This window comes from Peromyscus eremicus, chromosome 8a, assembly GCF_949786415.1.
Source record: "Peromyscus eremicus chromosome 8a, PerEre_H2_v1, whole genome shotgun sequence".
NCBI lineage: Eukaryota > Metazoa > Chordata > Mammalia > Rodentia > Cricetidae > Peromyscus > Peromyscus eremicus.
Window position 1 is genome coordinate 87,042,315 of NC_081423.1, and position 22,548 is coordinate 87,064,862.

Genomic DNA, 22,548 nt, shown 5'->3' on the forward strand with positions numbered 1-22,548 from the left:
ATGTGAATACTTCTGGTGCAAGAAGGTGACTGGAAAATTGCTTTATAATCTATGAAAATTTAAATTAGTTGCGTATTTTAAAGATTTACTTAAGTGTGTGTGTGTGTGTGTGTGTGTGTGTGTGTGTGTATGTGTGTGTGTGCGTGTGTGTGTGCATATGTGCATATGTGCTTGAGCATGGCCATGTGGGTGCCCATGGAGGCTAGAAACATTGGATTTCAGCTAGAATTACAGGTAGTTGTGAGCCCTCAGTGTGTGTGATGGGAACTGAACTAAGGTTTTCTGCAACTAACAGTATGCACTCTTAACCACTGAGCCATTTCTGGAGCTCCTGGATGTGTGTTTTTAATTGATATGTAACTTTTAAACATAAACCTTGCCCTTTAAAATATGTAATTTATTGGTTTTTGATTACACAGTCATATAACCTGCCTCAGCCTTCCTGGGACCTGGGACTACCATATTGAACTCATCTTGTTTTAACACTTGCATATTTTCTTATGGATCTTATTTTTTTAGATCTCACAAAACTGTCAACACACACAGGCTTATGTCCTTCAAATGCCCTCCCCCTTGCCTGCTATTCAGCTAGCTCTTGTCTCAGGACTTATTTTTAGTTCCATTCTGTGGCTAGCTTGCTTCCTGAATCTGTACTTTTCCTTGCTGTGATTTTTCCTGTATTTTGCTAATGTACATTTTTCCATGAGAGTCAAAGAAAGGAAAGGTGAGAGTTAGGAGTTTTGACTCTTTGAATGCTTGTAAATATCCTTCTTTGACCTTTGCTTTGGTTATGTGTCTGGTATGGTCATTGTTCTTCTTAAAGCTGTGAAAAACTGCCTGATGAAATCAGCTTGAGGAAATGAGGTTTATGTTGGATTATAGCAGTTTGAGGGGACAGTCCATCATGATGTAGCATGGTGGCAGGGGTGCAAGGCAGCTGGTCACATTACACTCACAGTCAAGAAGCAGAGAGAAATGCATGCTGGTGCTCAGCTCATTCCCCTTTTTATTCAGTTCAGGACCCAGCCTGTAGGATGGTGCAGCCCACATTCAGGATGGGTCTTTTCTATTCAGTTTAAATCTTTCTGGAAACATCCTTGATAGACTTAGCCAGAGATGTATTTCCATGTTGACTGTAGACTTGTCAGGCTGACAGTCAAGATTAATGATTACAACTGGGTATTAAATGTTACATCTATTAAAATGCTTATCATTTAGTAGTTGTTAGTAAGTGAATATGATTCTATTGCTGGAGTTGTTTGCCTTCCTATATCCAGCCAGCTATACTTTCTATTTGGTATATCTATATATCTATATCTATATCTATATCTACCTATCTATCCATCTATCATCTATCATCTATTCTCTCTCTCTCTCTCTCTCTCTCTCTCTCTCTCTCTCTCTCTCTCTCTCTCTCTCTCATGTCTTATATAGATTCTCAGTTATGGTCAGTGTTAACAAGAATTGGAGGAAGAAGCTTCCTGGGTCAACAAATGTCTGGCAATTATGTCTCCCAAGAGTACTATCTATTAATAATTTAAAACAAAATGGCAACATGCTTACATTTTGCTCCTCAGGGTAACACTTTTGTTATATCATGTATTTTATTTCAGCAACACAACTTTAAGTTAAATAATGCAGTGTAGCTTTGGCTTAAAAATTATTTGTAGCACTTCATAGTGGTCTCAGGGGACACATGTGAAGCAATAAATGGCCCCAGGGATGGTTGACTACCTGAATGTGTCTGTATGAAAGGTATAGTAGTGAAAAGCTTTGGTTTTGAACCTGTGTTGCCTGAATTTGAATTTTCTTCTTACCACATAATTACCAAAGTACTCTTCAGCAAGTCAACTTAACCTTGCTAGCCTCAGCCTCTTCATTTGAAAAATGGGCATAATAATGATTACCTTTAAGATTATTGTGAGATTAAACAGGTAAGATGGAGGTACTTGGAGCAGTGTCTAGCACTAAGGCTTTAATGATTGTGAGCTCCTGTTTCTAAAACTGCGTTCAAAGTTTCATGTACTTTTCCATTATTTTATGCAACCTGAGTAAAGTGGTAGATAATACACAGTGTCTACTCTTGAAACATTTTCTTCTACTGTCTTTCTGTAGTCACACAGGTACTCCTAACCACTCCCCAAGTTCTCCAGAAGGATCTACTTGATGTCTCTGACTTCAAGAAGTTATTGGAGAATGATGGCCTTCATTCAGCTGAAGCCACACTGACTGAAGTGTTGAAAAATGTTCCTGAGCATGGTGCGTACTTTCAATCTATCTACCTTCAATGGGCTGTTCTCTACATTGAGGAGGAAGATGCCTTGGGGAAGCACACAGGATGGAGGGTCATCCTGTACCCACAGCAGTGAGATGGATAGTCACACTACCCTACTGGTGTGTCAACTCAGAGCTGCACAGGGGCAAATAAGCAGAGAGTCCAGGCCCATCCTCTCCCGTGGGAAGCCAATGGTGGTGCCTATGGAGTGAGATTATCCTGTGAACTGACTGGGCTGTGATCTACCTGCAGAACAGAGCAGGTTCCTGGAGCACCAAGCCAGGCGCTCATCTGTCAGAAGCCGAATCTCAGATGATAGGGGATGCTGCACACAGTAGTGACTTAGAGAAGCGGACATTGACTAATGTACAAGAAACTTTGTAGCTAGAGTTTTCCTGCCTGGCCCACAGTCAGGACAAATCTCTGTCACCCGCCAGTCCCACAGCCGCTCAGACCCAACAAAGTAAACACAGAGACTTATATTGCTTACAAACTGTATGGCTATGGCAGACTTCTTGCTAACTGTTCTTATATCTTAAATTAATCCATTTCTATAAATCTATACCTTGCCACATGGCTCGTGGCTTACCAGCATCTTCACATGCTGCTTGTCATGACAGTGGCTGGCAGTGTCTCTGACTCAGCCTTCTACTTCCCAGAATTCTTCTCCTCCTTGTCCCTCCTATACTTCCTCCTGCCTGACTACTGGCCAATCAGTGTTTTATTTACTAACCAATCAGAGCAAAGCATTTGCCATACAGAACATCCCACAGCAAAACTTCATTATTTTAGTGACAGGTGTAGTTGAGTGTTGTCTTTACTAAGTTCTTAAAACGATTTGGAGAATAGCCTTTCTATTTTCTTCCTCAGCTATTTAGTAGAACTCACAAGTGAAGATGTGTACTAAGGTTTTTAAAAAAAGTTTTATTTTAAGTGTGTGTGTGTGTGCACGTGTTCTCTCTCTCTCTCTCTCTCTCTCTGTCTCTCTCTCTCTGTGTGTGTGTGTGTGTGTGTGTGTGTGTGTGTGTGTGTGTGTGTATGGTAACCATGGAGGCCAGAGGTATCAGATCCCCTAGGGATGGAGACACAGGCAGTTGTGAGTTGCCTGATGTTGGGTTCTGGGAATCCGGCTCAGGTCCTCTGGGAGAATAATATGCACTCTTAACCACCGACCCAACAATTCAGGCTCAGCACTGAAAGTTTTATATGGAATGACTTTAGAGTATAAAGGTACTCACTTTTCTTAATTTCAGTAAGCTGTTTTTTTTTATAAGAATCTGTGCATTTTATCTTCATTTTTAAGCATGTTAAATAAAATTGCTGCTGATATCTGTAGCATGAATCTTAAAGAGTCTTATTAATAAAATCAAACCTGAAGCCAGGTATTGGGGTGAATGCTGGAGGATCAGAGAGACAGAACAGGCCACAGCCACCTCAGCCGCCTCACCTCGCCAGTTCCTCAGCTGGTCCTATTTCCTCAGACTGGAAGCCTCTGAGTCTTCATCCAGAATGAATCTCAGCTGAACTGCTGCTAGAAGCCTGAAAGCTTAACCAGCCAAATGCTTCTAGTTTCTGGTCCTCACGCCTTATATACCTTTCTGCTTTCTACCACCACTCCCTGGGATTAAAGGCTTGCTTTCTGGGATTAAAGGCGTGAGTCACCATGCTTGGCTGTATCCTTAAACACATGGATTTCTGCCTCTGGAATGCTAGGATTAAAGGTGTAAGTGCCACCATTTTCTAGCCTTTGTATCTAGTGGCTGTTCTGTCTCTGACCCCAGATAAGTTTATTAGGGTGCACAATATTTTGAGGAACACAATACCACCACAGATATCTGCTTATCTTTTTTTTGTTTGCCATGTCTATAATGATATCTTCATTTTCATCCCCAGTGTTACTGAAGTGTAACTTTTTAAAATCTCCTCCGTTAATCTCTGCATAATTTTCAGTCTTATTTTCTTTTGAAAAAAACAAACTTTATCTTGATTGATCCATTTTTAAATTTATATTCTTATTTCTGTTTTCTGGTTTTCTTCTTTTGATGACATCTAGTGATGAATATTTAATTTAGCTCACTAATTTAAAGGAGTTAAAACGTTTGTAATATATGTCCTAGAAGAACACTCCCCCAGTACTGATTTAAGTGCATTCCAACAAGTTTTGATATGTAGTATTTTCATTGTTGCTCAGTTTAAACTGTCCTAAAATTTTGGTTCTCTCTTTTGGCTCTTGGGTTTAGAAGTATATTTCTTTTCTTTTCTTCTTTTTCTTTCTTTCTTTCTTCTTTCTTTCTTTTCTTTTCTTTCTTTCTTTCTTTCTTTCTTTCTTTCTTTCTTTCTTTCTTTCTTTCTTTCTTTCTTTCTTTCTTTCTTTCTTTCTTTCTCTTTCTTTTTTTTTTTTTTTTTTTTTTGAAGCAGGGTTTCTCTGTAGCTTTGGAGAAGCCTGTCCTGGAACTCACTCTGTAGACCAGGCTGGCCTCGAACTCACAGAGATCCGCCTGTCTCTGCCTCCTAAGTGCTGGGATTAAAGGTGTGCGTGACTGCCACCTGGCATACTATGGTTTCTCTTCAGATGGTATAAATCTTTCACCTTTTTTTTTCTTTTTAAGAATTATTTCTTATGTGTACAATATTCTGCCTGCATGTATGCCTACATGCCAGAAGAGGGCACCAGATCTCATAGATGGTTGTGAGCCACTATGTAATTGCTGGAAATTGAACTCAGGTCCTCTGGAAGAGCAGCCAGTGCTCTTAACCTCTGAGCCATCTCTACAGCTCCTTAGAAGTATATTTCTTAATTTCCAAAATTTTGATGGTTTTGTAGTTGTCATATATATGTATCTATGTGTGTGTGAGAGAGACAACTACAAGCAAAATTATGTTATTTAAAATTTTTTTGTAGGGAAAATTTATTCTTCACCCATTGAGTTACTAATAATATGTCATTGAATTGAATTAATATTTGATTAACTTATATTGCATAATATTACTAATATATTTGCCAAGTACATACTTTCTATTTCAGCTACCTCTCCTTATGCTCTGTCTTCCTTTGTTTTGTTCATTTAAAAAATTAGTGCAGCTGTCTCTTCCACTAGCTTGGGAATTTTCTTTGTTTATAATGATATAGGTTCCTGCTGTGGGATAACCAGGTTCCATTGTGTTTCTCAGTATTACCATAGTAATTCAGTTACTTTGACCATCTTTCAGACAGTGCAATGATAATATTTTAACTTCATTCTCAATTTATGTACTATTTTTGTTAATCAGTTTTTGAATTAGGCAAATAATTATTTTGAATAAGTTTACTCACACATTTACACTTCTAATTAATTCATACATCCCTAATTTTTTGTTAGGTTAGGGTTTAGTATTTCCTTTAGATATGAATTGGCTGAGTTTCTGGCTCATGACATCTTTAATTTCACCCTTGTAAGTGAGGATTATACTATTTTCTACAGTCAGAATTCTTTCAGTATTTTTTCCTTGTATGTGTGTACATGTGTGTACATGTGTGCACATCTCTGAGTGTAGCTTTATGTGTATACGTGTTTGGAGGTCAACCTCAGGTGTTATTCCCCAGGGGCTGGCCACCTTGTTTTTGAGACTGGGTTGGTCACTGGCCTGGAACTTACTGATTTATCCAAGTGGTTGGCCAGTGGACCTCAGGGATCTGTCTGTCTCCACCTCTCCAGCCCTAGGATTCCAAATGCACACCAGTGTGAGTGACTTTTTCTATGCAGGTTCTGAGGATTGAACTTGGGTCTTTGTGCTTGCAAGGCAAGCGCTTCCCAATGGGGTCATCTGCCCAGCCCTTACATTTTGTTTTGCTTTCTTTTTATAGTAACTTTGTGTGGATGCTGGGTTCTCTTTTCTGCTGATTATTGTTTGTATTAGACTTTTCTGGATCAGTAATGGCCAGTGATCTCAGGGAAGAGTGGATAATGTTGAGTGGCAAGTCTAGAGTCCCATCTTCAGTTCCTATAGCAAACAACAGTACTTTAATAAATAGTGTCCCTCTTTGAAAGATGACTCCTTTTCTGCCATCTGATACCATTGGTAAGGATTTCATCTTTAATTGAGTTCTGCCCGCCAGGCTCTATGTAACATTATTCGCTTCCAGAGTTTGTCCTTTGACCAAGAGGCAGTACCATCTGAAGACCACTGTCATCCGTCTCAGGTGGTGTTGACCCCAAGACCATGTGTTTCACCTCTTTCAAGGTTAGAGTTCTGACCCTACAGATCTTCTGACCCTGTTGATGGTAGCTCCCTACTCATCTTGAGACTCTCTTCTTATGGATAGTCTAGTTGGTGTTATCTGTCCTGCCTTATGAGGACCATTCTCACTCCTCCTCATGTACAAAATTTCCACCTGATTTTTGACTTTAATATGGGCTCTGTGGTTGACTGGCCCTAGATTTTTGTCTCCCCAGTTACATGTGAATAAAAGGTGTGAAGTTCTACATCTGAGGCATAGACTGTGGGTTCTTTTACTTACTTTGTGTGGAGGCTTTGGAGATCATGTGCTGAGATTCAATTTAGGTAGTTTATCATTGTCATAAAGCAGTGATTTTTTCATAAAAAAAAAAGCCAGGCGGTGGTAGCACATGCCTTTTAATCCCAGCACTCAGGAGGCAGAGCCAGGTGGATCTCTGTGAGTTGGAGGCCAGCCTGGGCTACAGAGCGAGATCCAGGACAGTCACCAAAACTAGAGAGAAATCCTGTCTCGAAAAACCAAAAAAAAAAAAAAGAAAGAAAAAAGAAAAAAAAAAGAAAAGAAAAAAATTGTTTCCCTAGGAGAGGAGGGAAGGGAAACTGCGGTCAGGATGTAAAATAAATGAAAAAAATTTAATTAATAAAAACATAGTTCCCCTATTATCATTGCCCTGCAGGACCTTTCTGGACAGTTTTGTTCCTAACCACCACCTGTTGCATTACAAGCGCCTTTCTTGATATACCATATGTCTGCTTGTATACTGTGGCGACAGACCATTGTAGTAACTAAGACTGTCTCTCCTCTAAACACAAATTTTGTTCCTTGTGGGCTATATCACCCTTAATGAATGTATATTCAGTTCCTACTTTCTTGTGTGCTGATGAATCCTGTTTGCTAGTATGCTACTTAAATTTTAGCACACTTATATAGCTGATGTTGGTGTACAGCCTCTGCTCATTATCCCATAATAGTTCTGCACTTCACAGTTTTGTAAAGGAGTGGAGCTACTCAAGTATTTATGTGTAGTGGCAGCTGTTCCAGCTTTGACCTTGAAGCACTACCCCGAGTGCCAGATAGACTATGTGGGTTGCCTTGTTAATTCCCTGCATTATTTATGGAAGGGATCAAATATTTTTTTTAACTAGAAAGACTTCTCTTGTCAAGTTGTGGAAAGTAAATGGAAAAAAAAGTAGAACTAATGTCAGAGAGTTTTTTAAAAAGATACTATTTTAATAGCATATATTATCATTAAAATGATAAAATCAGTAAGTATTAAAAGAAACAGAACTGCGTATTTTGGAGAATGCAAGAGACAAAAGAAAAGAAATAGTCCAGGCTGACATGGCTATTATATTGAGTTCTAATATATTTAGAAACATTATTTCTTTCAGCTAAATTTTCCCTTGCTTCACAGAAAAGGGCAAAGTTAGCATTCAAGACTTTCTGACCACGTTTGCAGATACCTTGAGAACTCTAAAATCTGAAGGTGAGTTTTACTTAGAATGTGTTTAATGCTCACATTTGGAAAGATAAACAGTGGCTTACATATTAAGACAATCTAGATTTAGATAAAGCACAAGTAAGATACAGTATGAAGACAAAAGGGCACAAGGTAGATTCTTTGTAACTTTGTAACTTTGCTTTGAATGATGATGCAAACATTGCTAAGTGTAACCTAAATTTAGAATCGTGAGCACTTTCTGATGGTGCTAGAAAATTATCCACTGAGGTTTTATTCTCTGAGACTATCCAGTATTCATATTTGACTTCGGAAATGATTAGAAAATTAAGAATAGTTAGAAAATAATTTTTAAAAGGTTTGGCAAACTGAGTGGAGTAGACCTTTAAGACTATTTATTATGTTTTTTTTTTCTTCACATAATCAACTACTGTATACTATGTTTTTCACAAATTCATGAAAACTTATATCAACTTTGTTAGCAGTGTGGTTCTGTGTAGCTGCTACCATAACAACGTGTGACCATGTCTTAAGAGCTCCGTTGTGGTGTTTTATGACCCATTTCCTACACCAGCCCTCAGAGCACAGGGACCACTGCTACTTTGCTCTGTGATAAATTTCCAGAACTTACCATGTCTAACTATGACTTTCTACCCTTTGACCAACACCGTATTTTTCCTCCTCACAGTTAACATTACCCTCTCTGCTTTTATGACAGTGTTTTTGGATTCTGTACAAGTGATATCATCCAGTAATTATCCTGACATTTCACAGAGTAAAATGTCCCCTAGGTTCATTCGTGTTTTTGCAAATGACAGGATTCCTGATTTTTTGAGGCTGAAAAGTATTCCACAATTATTTTATTTTTGAGACAGGGTCTTGCCACATAGTTCAGGTTGGCCTTGTACACACTATGTAGCTCAGTCTGTCCCAAAACTCAAGGTAATCCTCCTGCTTCAGTAGCTATGGTGGTGCACACCTGCAATCTCAAAGATCACCATACTTGGATTTTCCATTATTTAATCATATTTGTATTCATCTGTTTTCTAAGAAATGTACAAAATTTATAGAACAAAAATCCTAAAACATTCCTAAAGAACACAAAATTATATTTTACTTGGAAAAATATGTCTTTTCTGGAAAGGACTATCTTAAGGTTAATAAGATGTCAGTTACTTTTCCCTAACTTTATGTATTTAATACAATCTCAATAAAGGTATATAAAGGACAGCTTCCTTCTAGAACCAGAAAAGCTTGATGTAGATATAAGCCAACATATAAAAACTAACATGAGAACACAGAAAGGGAAGAGCTGCTAAAAGCCAAACCCTACCAGGTGCTAGTGTCTACATTTTTATATTATAAAATCTTTATGATAAAATCATTTGGTACCATTGCATGAAAATATAAAAATGCTGAGATGATATAGAAAATACAGGAATAGATTTCATTACGTTTGTTAAGCAGTTACACAATACTGGTATCATTTAAGGTTGCTATAGGAAATAAGATTGGTTCTTTTCCAATGAGGATGGTGTGAAAACTAGGTAGGCAAAGGGAAAAGTATATATAGAAAATATTATATATATATATATATATATATATATATATATATTCACAGATAAGACTAAACTACAAACGTTTCAGTATTTAAGCACAAAAGTGAAATCCCAAATGCCTCAGTGGTTTGGATATATGAGAAGTCTTTCTGGTTTTGTTTCAAAATATAGATGCAATCACAGTGTGTATCTTTTTTTTTTTGCTTCTTTTCTACAATACAGTTTTGGATTTTTAAAAAATTATTGTTTTATTATTTTGTTATTTTGTGTGTACTGGTGTTTTACCTGATTATATGTCTGTACACTGTGCACTTGTTTGGTGCCTGTGGAGGCCAAAAGAGGGAGTCACATCCCCTAGAACTGCAGTTACAGACAGTTGTGAGCCACAGTGTGAGTGCTGAGAATTGAACCCAGTTCCTCTGGAAGAGCTCTTACAGACTTAGCCAACTCTGAGGGCCCAAGAATACAATGTTTATTGTGATCTTCAAGGAAACCAGCCCGTGTTTCAGTGTTAGGTTCATCGTTCACTGTAGAGTGTTCATTTGTTTGCCAGGATGAATAAATTCTCTTCTAATTCTGTGCTTCTCTAACAGAAGTCATTGTCTCTTCCCAGGAGAGAAAGAGAGACTTTACAACACCAAAATTGACAGAAATGATCTTAATGCCATTTCTGACATTAAGCAAAGTTTAGATGCTATAAGAATCCACCTAACAGATGACGAAATACAGAAGGTGTTGGATAACACTACTCCTTCTAGTGAGTGGTTATTTCATTTTTAAATAGATTTTTAAGATTATTTTACTTTAAACCAATGAAGGTGCCATACTTCTGAAGTGTCACTTAGCCTAAGTACCCAAGGAGTTTCAGCCAGCCTATTTCTTTTTCCTTCTCTTCCTCCTCCTCATTCTCTATTTCAGAAAAAAAGAATATTTTTCTTACTTTTTAAATGAAAACATTTGTATTAAAGGGCATATTTTATTTATTTACTTCATTTTTAGGGGGACGATGGGTTTTCACCCATACTTCCATATAACAGTTCATCATTGAAAGCAGTTCGGGCAGGAATCTGGAGGCAGGAACTGATGCAGAGGCCATGGAGAAGTGCTACTTACTGGCTTGTCCTTATGGCTTGCTCAGCCTGCTTTAAAAAATATTTTTTGTTTGTTTATTTTTGAGACTATAATTTTGGTTTTTTGGGGTTTTTGTTGTTGTTGTTGTTGTTTTGAGACGGGGTTTCTCTGTGTAGCTCTGGCTGTCTTGGAACTCACTCTGTAGACCAGCCTGGCCTCGAACTCACAGAGATCCTCCTGCCTCTGCCTCTTGAGTGCTGGGATTAAAGGCGTGCGCCGCCACCGCCCGGTGAGACTCCATTTAATTACAACGTTTCTCTCTTCCCTTTACATCCTCTAAACCCTCCCACGTATCCTTCTCTGCTCTCTCTCGAGTTCATGTCCCCTATTTTCATAAATTGTTACTGTATGCACATGTGTATTTGTATACACACACACACATATTTTATATATATATATATATATATATATATATATATATATATATATATATATATAACTTATTGAGCCCACAAAAGGAACATATTTTCAAAGTAATATCCCTGATAGCTTTTATTCTAGATCTGCTTATCACATGTTCCAAGATAATTGTTGCGTTTCCTTTTTATTTTTGTCTTTTATAACTATAGCTTTATACCATCAAGTAGTCTTTTTTAAAGAAAAACCAGAATACCTAAACTGTTCCTTCTCCTTGTTCTAAAGGTGATGTGGTACAGTTTAAGGATATCATCAGAGAACTGGCCAACAGTGATATATTTAATGAGTGCCGGAGTAAGTATAATTTGAAAAAATACAGACAGAAGCCTCATGCTTGTAGGCTTATGTATGGATTTAAGTTTTTGATATGTGTGTATGCATGCTGGCATGTGTGTGTGTGTGTGTGTGTGTGTGTGTGTGTGTGTGTGTGTGTGTATAACTTTGTATTCAAGATGTCAGAGGTTGATGTTGTTGTCTTCCTCAAATGCTCTCTACCATATATATTGAGGCAGGGTTTCTCACATGAGCCAGAGCTCACCGATTGAGTCTGTCTACCTAGCTACTTTGTTCTGAGGATCCCTTTTCTCTTTCATGGACTGGGATTACTGGTGGGTTACCTTGCTTGTTGGACATTTATGAGGGTGCTAGATATCCAAATTCTGGCCCTCACCCTTGTACAGCAAGTACTTTACCTACTGAGCCAGCTCCTCAGCTCTTGTATGTGTAATTTTTAGCAGAGTCCCTTCTCAGCTTCTTGCCCACACCTCCCAGGTGCTGGTATGCACCATGCTTATGTGTTACTGGAGACTGAATGCATGCCAGGCAAGCATTCTACACTGAGCTACATCCATGGGCCCTGGCACCATTAGGGGTCACTTTGCTGGTTGTTGTTTAACTTTGTGAGTTAAATGCTTAAGATAATAGTCTTAATTTATGTTGTTTTCTAATAGAGCATCAAAACCTCTAAATTTTATGTTACTTCCTGTTTAACAAAGCAAAACAAAAAATAGAACAAGTATTCTAGAAAATGAATACATTTCCTTCACATCAGGTTGGTATGGGGCTGGAAAGATAGTTCAAGAATTAGGACCTGAATTCTGTCTGCAGTGCTCATGAAAAAGTTTGGCATGTAGCATGCAGGAACAATGATAATGCATGCTTGTAATCCCAGCAGTGAGAGGAAGTGGACATGGGAGGGTCCCTGGCCAGATGCAGTAGCTTAATTGGCCAACCAAAGTCCCATTGAAAATGCTTTCAAAAAAACCAAGGTGGGTAGCTAAGTACCTGTGCACGTGTGCACACACACAATCAGGTTGTTATGTGATTAGCTGGATGCACTAACCCTGCTTTTTATATTTTGCCATCAAAATAGGAATAGAGGACACATGCAATGTTGTCGATAGAATCACTGATGGAAAAATTGAAGTTAAAGCCCTTTTACCTGCCTTGGAGAGCTTCAAGAAATCTTTACAGGAGAAAGGCCAGCCTGGGGTGTTTCCGACTTCTGAGATGGATGGTGAGTACTTCAGTTACTTCTCAGGTCTTGCTTAGAGGATGCATGCTCACACAGGCTCTTTTTAAAAGAATAATAATACTGTATATTAGGGAGCTCTTTATGGAACTGATGCCCACATATTAGTCAAGGTGGAGAATGTTTGGATAGTCTTTACTTGGTTGAGACTAATAGAGGTAATCTTGTTATTAATATTTTAAAAACAGATTGTCATCTATTGGAATGCAATAGTTAAAATAAAAATATGTTATTTCTATTTCTTCAGCCCTGGATTCTAGGGATGACACAGAGCTCTGTGGATTTTTGGATTCCTTTGATATAGAATATAATATCTCTTCGCCATTGTCATAGTTATAGAATGCTTAGGCTCGATGAGCTACTAAAGGACAAGATGTGTGTGGCTTCTGGAGTAGTCACCAGAAGGCATCCACTATAATGGTCCTGTTTTCTTTGTAAGGAGAACTGATGTGCACAGCTTGCAGTTTACATCAAGGTGGGCAGCCGCACTCATTAGCTGCTTGGTCCAGCTGGCTGCTGGGAGAGGAATGCAGTCAGAAGCTTTTGTCTCTCAGTTCTGTAATTCCTTCAATCTTTATAGTAACCAAATAAATCTGCTTTTAATATTTGCTCAGCTGAGAATCTTTGACTAATATTTGTACCCTTGAGTTACATTACGTCTATTCAGTATGGGACCTTTGGGGTATCTGCTCTGTTATTTTGTTTTGCTGTTTTGAGACAGGGATTCATATATCCTAGGCTGGCTTCAAATTTATTGTGGTCAAGGATGATCTTGAACCTCTGATCCTCTTGCCTCTACCTACTGATTGCTTAGATCAGTGTGCACCATCATGCCTAGTTCATGCAGTCCTAGGAATCAAACCTAGGACTTGTGTAGTTAAGCAAACACTTCACCAGTAGAACTTTATCCCCAGCACATAGGATATCTTCTTCATAATATGAAATTTATCTTACCTACCTATTCTAATGTATGATTTAACTAACTATAAAGTACTTGAATTTCAATTGTATTAAACATTCTTAGAAGATGAAGAATATAAAGAGTGTGACTATTTACTGAGATCATCTTTATTCTATCATATGATACATTTTGAATACAAACAATGACCCATAAAACTTAGTTAATTCAGAAATTTATCTGAGAGTAATGTTTATAAAAAGAATGAAGAGATTTGGGAATAAAGATCTGTAGACCAGCCTGGTCTACAGAGCAAGTCCAGGACAGCCAGGGCTATGCAACCCTGTCTCAAAAAAACAAAAAACGAGCAACCCTGTCTCAAAAAAAAAAAAAAAACAAAAAACAAAAAACAAAAAACAAGCAACTCTGTCTCAAAAAACCAAAAAACCAAAACTAAACAAAACAAAAAACCAAAAAACTCCTCAAACCCTTGAATCTCTGTGTATTGTGTCTGTATGTTGTATGACTGTGGGAGGTGTGTGACCATGCACATATTTGCATTCTCTCAGTCTAACCAATGTGTTGTGATCACAGAAATTTGATAGTTGAGTGGAATAATATTAACACAATTATTACCTTAATACATTTTTAAAGATTTATTTTTAGCTGGACAGTGGTGGTGCATGCCTTTAATCCCAGCACTCAGGAGGCAGAGCCAGGCAGATCTCTGTGAGTTTGAGGCCAGTCTGGTCTACAGAATGAGATTCAGGACAGGCACCAAAACTACATAGAGAAACCCTGTCTTGGAAAAAAAATAGATTTATTTTTATTTTATGTGTATGAATATTTGCCTGCATGTAGGTGTGCCACATGCATGCCTGATACCCTCAGAGGTCAGAGGAGGGTGTCAGATTCCCTGGAGTGGGAGTTACAGATAGTCATGAGCTGCCATGTGGATGTTGGGAAGTGAACCCCAGTCCTCTTCAAGAGTAGCCAATGTTTTTAGCTGCTGAGCAATCTCTCCAGCTCCTGCTGTTGTAAGTTTTAAATTGACTCATTTAAACCCTAATTTTTTTTAACTTTGCAGAAAGAGAAGTGGTCTTAAAAGAAACAATTGGTTCTTTTGTTGACTCATCTAGCCCAGCAACATCATTCAGCAGTAAGCATACTAAAAGAATAAAATCAAAAATTTTAAATCATTTTATGGTATTTTAAACTTTTCTAAAATAAATTTTGTTTTATCTTTATTTTTAGTATTTTCCCAAAGTTTCCTCTGCCTTATTTTAAGTGTTATATCCAGACTTTTCATTTCTTAGCATATTTAATTTGTGTTTTGAGTATAATTAATTATTTAGAATTTCATATCTACAATGATTCTTTAAGGCAAATTACTTGTCTCAGTATATGTATGCTATATAGTAGAAATATCCCATTACCCACAGGGGCACATCACCTCTCACTTCTATGAATACCCATGTGGTTATCATCACACTTATGACGCATGTTGTGAAAGAGCGCTGCAAAGGTCCCGTGCAGGAAAGCTAGCAGACATGCCTGTGAAGGAGGAAGGCTCCTGAAGTCTAAGACAGGGTCTTACTCTTTAGTCTGCACCAGATGTTTCTTTCCTTGTTTTCTTTCCCTCAACTCCTTGGCTTCTGTTTCTGCTTCTCGACCTCCTTCTCTGAACAGCTGCCCAGCTGTTGGCAAGCTCAACTGCTGGTGTGTGTTACAGTGGTGTGTGTAGCAGAAACATCTTTGAGAGCAAACAGTTAACGACCAAAATGAACTTCCTCAGAAATTATACCTAACTACTGTTTGATTTTGTTTATTATTTAATTGACTTTTAAAGAAAAAAACACACTGATGTGTTTTAAAAGCTTTTTGACTCAGAATTTTTTTAAAGATATACCTACCTCCTTTTGTAAACTGTGGGTACCAAGGATTAAAAAGGACTTGATCTCAGTGTCAACATCTGTTCTCATTTCCTCCAATATTTGCAGGTTTATTGAAAGAGATTACAGCTTTTGATAATATCAGAAATAATACAATGCCTGCAAATGAACTGATCTCCAATCTCAGGAGTGCTGGAATTCCAATAAGCTACAATACAATGCAGGAGATCCTGAGACAGGCCTCGTTCAATGGTGAATTCTTCTTTCTTATTGTACAGTTTCTTCTTTGCAATTATTTGGTGTCTTTTTAACATTGAGATATAGATCACATGCTGTATAATCCACCACAGTGATGGATGATGATGATGTGTACATGTGTAATGAGTCTTTTTCTGTCCTGCTAGCCAGCTCCCAAATAATGACACAGAGATTTATTAATTATGAAAGCCCAGCCTTAGCTTAGGTTTGTCCCACCAGCTCTTACAACTTAAACTAACCCATTTATATTAATCTACATTCTATCACGTGGCGTTACCTCTCTTCCATCAAGCACCTCCTGTTTCCTCTCTGTGTCTCCTGGCTTCTCTGCCTTTTTTGTTCCCAGAGTCTTTTCTGTCTCCAGAAGTCCCTCCTAACCTCTTCCTGCCTAGTTGTTGGCCACTCATCTCTTTATTACACTAATCATAGTACAAATATCCCACAACATTTCCCTCTTTTTGTTTCAATGAAAAGGAAAGGTTTTAACTCTAACATGGTAAAACTGTATACAATAAGAACAATTATCAGGTAAGAATTACAACCACAATGTCCAATCCATTTGTATTTGGAATAATCAGAGAAAATACTCAATTGTCTATCTTATCTTGATGAATTTAAAGTTTTATACCTAAACCATTTTCTGTCATAACTTGTATTACCATCCTAAAACTATCTTTTTAGACCTCAAAACATTTTCTTAGATAAACAGCTTAAGCTTTTATGTTTCTCAACCTTATAAACTTTTTTATATAAGTTTATTTTACATTTTTATGTAAAACTGTAAAACTATAACTATCTAGTCTTCAGCTCCATCTGAGATCTGAGAAGGATATAATATTACCTGAGTAAACATTAAATAGAGAGCAAACAACTTCCAAAACTACAGAAACAACAGAGATATCTGGTTGCCTGGACAGTCACCCAAGGTTTCTCTGTAATGCTGGGGCATCCATCTTTGGTCTACAGGCCTAGAATATCTGACAGACATTTTTGTGAAGCAGGAATTTTGAAGGACTCTCCTATCTTGTCTTTGCAGAGTTTGACAATTGCCTTCTTTTGTGTCCTGTTTGTCCAATTTGGACCGCATACTGTCAGCAATTGAGGCAAGGGCAGTTTCTTTTTCCAGTGGCTAACTTTGCCACAAATGAAAGCAAACTATATAGGGGTTCTTTGATGCCCATAGCCTTCTTTGAAGTAGATTGGTGCTGCCAGGAGCAGATGTGTCTTGCTGTCATGAAAAGCCTTATGCTGTTAAAACATTTTAAATGTCATATTCCGTAGGTCTTTGAAGTATTTGAAGGCCATCTATCTATTTAAAATATATCTCTGTTTGACCTTAAAAACATACCTAACATTACTATAAGTTTGATTGTTATAGATGACTACTAACCTGTCTTTCTTTATTAACCTAAATTGCTTTCAAGGACTAGAACTTTACATTTTTAAATGAGCTGCATAGGTACAGTACCTTAAAGAAGAATAGAAATATGTACAGTGTAACAAAAATAACCTTAAATTTGTATCAATATAGAAAAATCTTTTATAACTTATAGAAATATAAACAAGGGTAGAAACATATACAGAGTATTTTCTAATGAAAATAACCTTAAATTTGTATACAAAAATCCATACCAATGTGAAATATTTGAGATTAATAGTTGCTTTTTAGTTTAAAGTAGATTCAATAATCTACTCTTTTACTCTATCATCCCTGTACCCCCTTTTTTCTTTTCAGAAAGAGATCCTTGAATCTAACCTCCCTTGTTTAGTTTCCTCTCTTACTATGACCAGTAACAATTTGCAACCAACCCCCCTAAATGATGACAAACATCCATAATCACCGAACAACCAAAAACCACCCACCCCACCTCTTGGGAATGTGGATGTCATATTTTTTAAATTACTTCCCACTCTCTAGGGGTGACAACAACTTTAGGGGACCCTGAGAAAATGAAGATAATGATAAAGTCCTGGGAGAGCTAGCTGTATTACTTTTTGTTTAGTCTCTGTGTGATGGGAAAGTGTAGAGCTTATCTGAAGCCTTGGCTGGATAGTCTGTGAGGATGGACCATCTCAGCTAGCAGCTTTGAAGTTGTTCTGGATGCAGAATTTTGAGGAAACTGCAACAGAGGCATTTTGAGTCTGGATCACCAAATAGTATTCTATTGTGTGATTGTCTGTGTAATCATCCTGTCTACTTTATTCCTTTATTAACACACACTTAACACTTGTTTAATATTTTGGCTGTTTGAATAATAATGCAATGAACACAAGCATGCAGCTATTTCTTTGATATCCAGTTTCAGTTTTCCTTAATGCATACCCAGAATTAGAGCTTCTGGATCACATAGTAGTACTGTTTTTGTACTATTTTAAATTTTGGATGAATCTCCATAGTTTCTTGTATAATGGCTATATTAATTTATATCCCTACCCTTCATGTATGGATTACTGTTTCAACATATCCTTGCCCACATTTACTCTCTCTCTCTCTCTCTCTCTCTCTCTCTCTCTCTCTCTCTGTATGTGTCTGTGTACATGTGCATGCCTGTGTTTGTGCACCTGTGTGCCTGTATGCATATGTGTTTGCATGTGTGTGTCTTCAGTCACTCTTCACCTTGGATATTGAGGCAGGATCTCTCACTTGAATCCAGAACTTGCAAATTCAGGTTCTCTAGCTATATATTTGCTCAGGGATCCCTTGTTCCACTTCTCACAAACTAGTATTACAGGTGAGCTACCACACCAATTGGTGTTTACTTGGTGGCTAGGGTCCTCATTCTTGCATGGCAAGCACTTGACTTGCTGAGCCATATCCCAGGCCTCTCTCTGTTTTTCTGATTAAAGTCATTCTTCCAATTGAGAGACAAACTAGCCTTTGAGATATAACAAAAAATAAGGCACACATAGATAGATGGGCTAGAAGATTATAACAGAAGGTAGACATATTGAAAATGCATTAAAATTCATGCTATTTTTTCCTGGGGATATTTATCAGTCATACTCTGTGTTTCCCAGATCAAGTCTGTTTTACATATATACATATTTATATTCATATGTAAAATTTATATTTTATTTTTAAGCCAAGTAGTAAATAAAAATAGTTAAAACTTTTGGAAGGAAGAGATTCTGGGTAGAGCTATCTCAGAATAGCTGGTTTTGATCCTGTCACATTTCAGAAGTTAGACTATTTGGCTATTTCTATCTTCTGTCATAGTTGTTTAATGATGGATTATTGGCACCTGCCTGTCCCACCTCCTGTCATTTAGTGATTAGTAGCACTAGCACTTTGCCCCATTTTATAATTATGACCTTCTATTTTTTAGAAAATGATGAAGTAAGTGTCAAACAGATTTTGGAGAACTTAAGTACACATAAACCAGATTCTGTATTGGAAGGTGGGTAAATGCCATCTGACTTCAAATACTTTTTAAGGCTTTCATTGTCTTAAGATACTACTTTTGAAGTAGAATTATAAAATATAACTTGTACATAAAATTATGTTTTTATATTTAAACTGCACGATTTGGTGAAGTGTTGGCCTGTGCATGATAATAAACACTTTCTACCCCCAGATTTTCTCCACATCTCTTGATAATGTCACCTGCCTTCTCTACCTTCTTTCTACTAATTACCCCTAGTCAATCACAGGTCTTTCTGTCACTAAAGATTTATGTTTGGATTTAAATGCTTTTTGGTAGCTTCCTTTACATGGCACAGTAGTGTTGAGGTTTATCAATGCCTGACATGCTTTAGTAACTCATTCTTTTATTACCGAGTACTATTCCATTTTATAGGTATAGTACAGTTTATCTGTTGACTTGGTGGTATATGATGTCTTCAGTTTGGGGCTTTCACTTAAAAGCTGCTGCAAATATACATGTTAAGGTTGTCATATAAGCATGCTTTTACTTCTGGTTAATTACCAAGAGGTTGGTGACTGGGCCATATTATGATGTATGTTTAAGTTTTTGAGAAACTGTTTTATAAAGTGGTTAGAGACTTTTTTTATACATTGGCATCAGTAGTGGAAGTATTTGAGCATGCCAGTGTCTCCACGTCCTTGCTAATTGTGCTGTAGTAATGTAACTGTTCTCACAAGTCTGAGTAGTGTGTCACTGTGGCTTTCTTTGTATATTCCTGGTGACTAATGATGTTGAAATCTTTTCATTTCTTTATTTTTCTCTTTATATTTCTTTGGGTTCATATTTTTTTACTCATTTTTAAGTTGGGTTATCTTTATTATTTCTTTATATATTATGGATGTAAGTGCTTTATCAGATACATGCTTAGCAATTTTTTAGCTAGTCTCTATTTTCTTGAGTGTCTTTTTTAGTTTTTTCAAGACAGGATTTCTCTGTGTAGCTTTGGTGCCTGTTCTGGATCTCACTCTGTAGACCAGGCTGGCCTTGAACTCACAGAGATCCACCTGGCTCTGCTTCCTGAGTGCTGGGATTAAAGGCGTGTGCCACCACCACCCGACCATTTTGAATTATATTTTTAAACACTGGGATTCTTTTATTTTTAATGGCATGCCCAATTCTCATTATTCATTTGTTCATTTTGAAACTGAGTCTTAATCTATTTCCAGACTGATCTCTAACTCTTTTTTTTTTTTTGAGATTTTTTTTTTTTGATCTCTAACTCTTAAGTTAAGTGGTCTTCCTTCTTCAGACTCCAGCCCTTCAGTTCCTGTTAGCTTTTCATACATAGATCAAAACAACTGGTCACCTCAGGAAAATACTCAGGATAATGGAGTTGATGGCTAATTTGATTAGTTTTGGAACCATGGAGACAATGTTGTGATATATATTTGGCAAGCTGCCTGAATTATTGGCATATTATTGTTCATCACATAGAACACAAAAGCATTTACAAATAAAAAATATGAAGTGCCTTTGACTGTCCATTTGCTTTCAGATATACAAACAGCCCTTAATACTGCCAAGTTGATGAGCTCTGACAAAATTCAAGTTGCCAACTTAAAAGATGCTTTTAGTGACCTCAATATTCCTTTAAGACCCAAGGAACAGCAGATGTTAGAGAAAACGCTTAATGCTGATGGTACGTATAACCACTGTCAGTCCATTTGACTTAACAAAATTGTTCTTCCAAGATCAATCATTAAGCTTAATAAATACCTTTGTGTGTTTGAGTTTTTGAGACAGTGTCTATGTAGTCCAGGCTGGCTGGAATTGTGTATCCCAGGCTATCTCAAACTCTTGACTCCTGAGGTTGCGGATGCCCAGTGCTATTCTGGCTAATAGAACATCTTAAATAAGTTTAATGAGCATGTTTAACATCACCCTTTAAAGTCTCATTTGTTGATGCCACTGGGTTAAGGCAGATTTGTTTTGAACACCTGGTGAACATGAAGGAAGGTAAATTGATTCTCTGGGAGGGCTAGAGTGGTTTGAAACTGTTAGGAAAAAAAAGAGGGGTCTTTCTGCTCTGGTTGAGATATTTATGACATTAGGTTGGGTGAGAACATCCAAAGCTTTCAGACAATAGGACAGAGGATTTTCAAATTTGGAAGCTATTGTGTGTACTTAAAAAAATTGATTCCTAAAGTTAGAAAGGAACTATATAGGATAAGGAAGGGGGCTGGTGGGGTATGGGGAGAACCAGAGGGTGATGGTAGCAAAGAAAATGTAAACAAATAAGATTATAAATACATGGTATGAAACTACATGTCAGTTTGTATGCTGAATATATACCAGTAGTAAATAAAATTAAAAAATTTAAAACATAATAAAGTGAAAATAAAAAGCATGGCAAAATAAAACCAATTCCTAGGACATTTTTCTTTCATTCATTATTAAATGAGCTTGGGCATTGCTCCGTTAGTTATATTGACTGGGGCACTACATGGCATCACATCAGGGATATAGTGTCATCTATGTGAATAGAACCAGCTCAAGTTGTGCAGTGTGATCAACCTGACATTCAGTGCCTTTAATATGTCAGGGGTTATGTACTACGCAGCATATACAAATAAATAAAAATATTTACATTTTGAAAACATTTGGTGAGATAAGACATGAAAGACAAAAGGGTGGTGGCTAGGAATGTAGCTCAACTGGCAGAGTGCATGCCTTGCCTGAAGCCCTGAGTTTGATCTAGTCCTGTAGAAACCTCATGTGGTGGAATGGCCCTGTAATCCCAGGACTCAGGGGTGGAGGCAGGAGGATCAGAAGTTCAAGGTCATTTTCTGCTATACAACATGAAGCTTGCTGTATAAGAAGACATACAATGGGGACCAAATCCACACGGGGGGGGGGGGGGGTGGAGAGGAGATGGGGTAGTTAACAGAGATGTTTTAGAAGAGATGACTTTGGAGTTGAATCTGAAATATGAGTTGGAATTTGGCAAAATTCGGAGACACAGGGAAGGAACATCAAAAGAGTTAGGTAAGAAAGTTCATTGTGTACAAAATGTAAACATTAAGCAGTATTAAGGGACACCAAGTAGTCCAGAATATCTGATGTCTTTTCATATGTGAGATACAGGAAGACCATCAGGTTTTAACCCAAAGATGAAACATTTACATTAGGATACATTTGTGGACAGAAAGTTGAAAATGTACACTAGACAGTAGTCCAGGCTGGAAATGGAAACGTGGAAGTCATCCACATATAATGCACAAGTAGAAGACAACCAAGTGTAGACGCTGGTGAGGTGAGAATAAGACAGGGACAGAGCACAGGGCATGCTCTCGGTTAAGTAGGGACAGAGCACAGGGCATGCTCTCGGTTAAGTAGGGACAGAGCACAGGGCATGCTCTCGGTTAAGTAGGGACAGAGCACAGGACATGCTCTCGGTTAAGCAGGGACAGAGCACAGGACATGCTCTCGGTTAAGCAGGGACAGAGCACAGGACATGCTCTCGGTTAAGCAGGGACAGAGCACAGGG

General features: G+C 37.6%; 1 protein-coding gene across 1 annotated transcript in view; it reads left to right on the forward strand.

Moving 5' to 3' along the window:
• The window catches only part of Efcab13 (EF-hand calcium binding domain 13), a 129,952-nt gene that overhangs the window by 74,488 nt on the left and 32,916 nt on the right, over positions 1-22,548 (forward strand). The window contains exons 23-31 of the mRNA XM_059270740.1: positions 2,116-2,259; positions 7,906-7,977; positions 10,123-10,266; positions 11,283-11,351; positions 12,430-12,573; positions 14,574-14,645; positions 15,487-15,630; positions 18,963-19,034; positions 20,557-20,700. Of these exons, the coding sequence (XP_059126723.1) occupies positions 2,116-2,259; positions 7,906-7,977; positions 10,123-10,266; positions 11,283-11,351; positions 12,430-12,573; positions 14,574-14,645; positions 15,487-15,630; positions 18,963-19,034; positions 20,557-20,700 (1,005 nt within the window). The remainder of the gene's footprint in view (positions 1-2,115; positions 2,260-7,905; positions 7,978-10,122; positions 10,267-11,282; positions 11,352-12,429; positions 12,574-14,573; positions 14,646-15,486; positions 15,631-18,962; positions 19,035-20,556; positions 20,701-22,548) is intronic.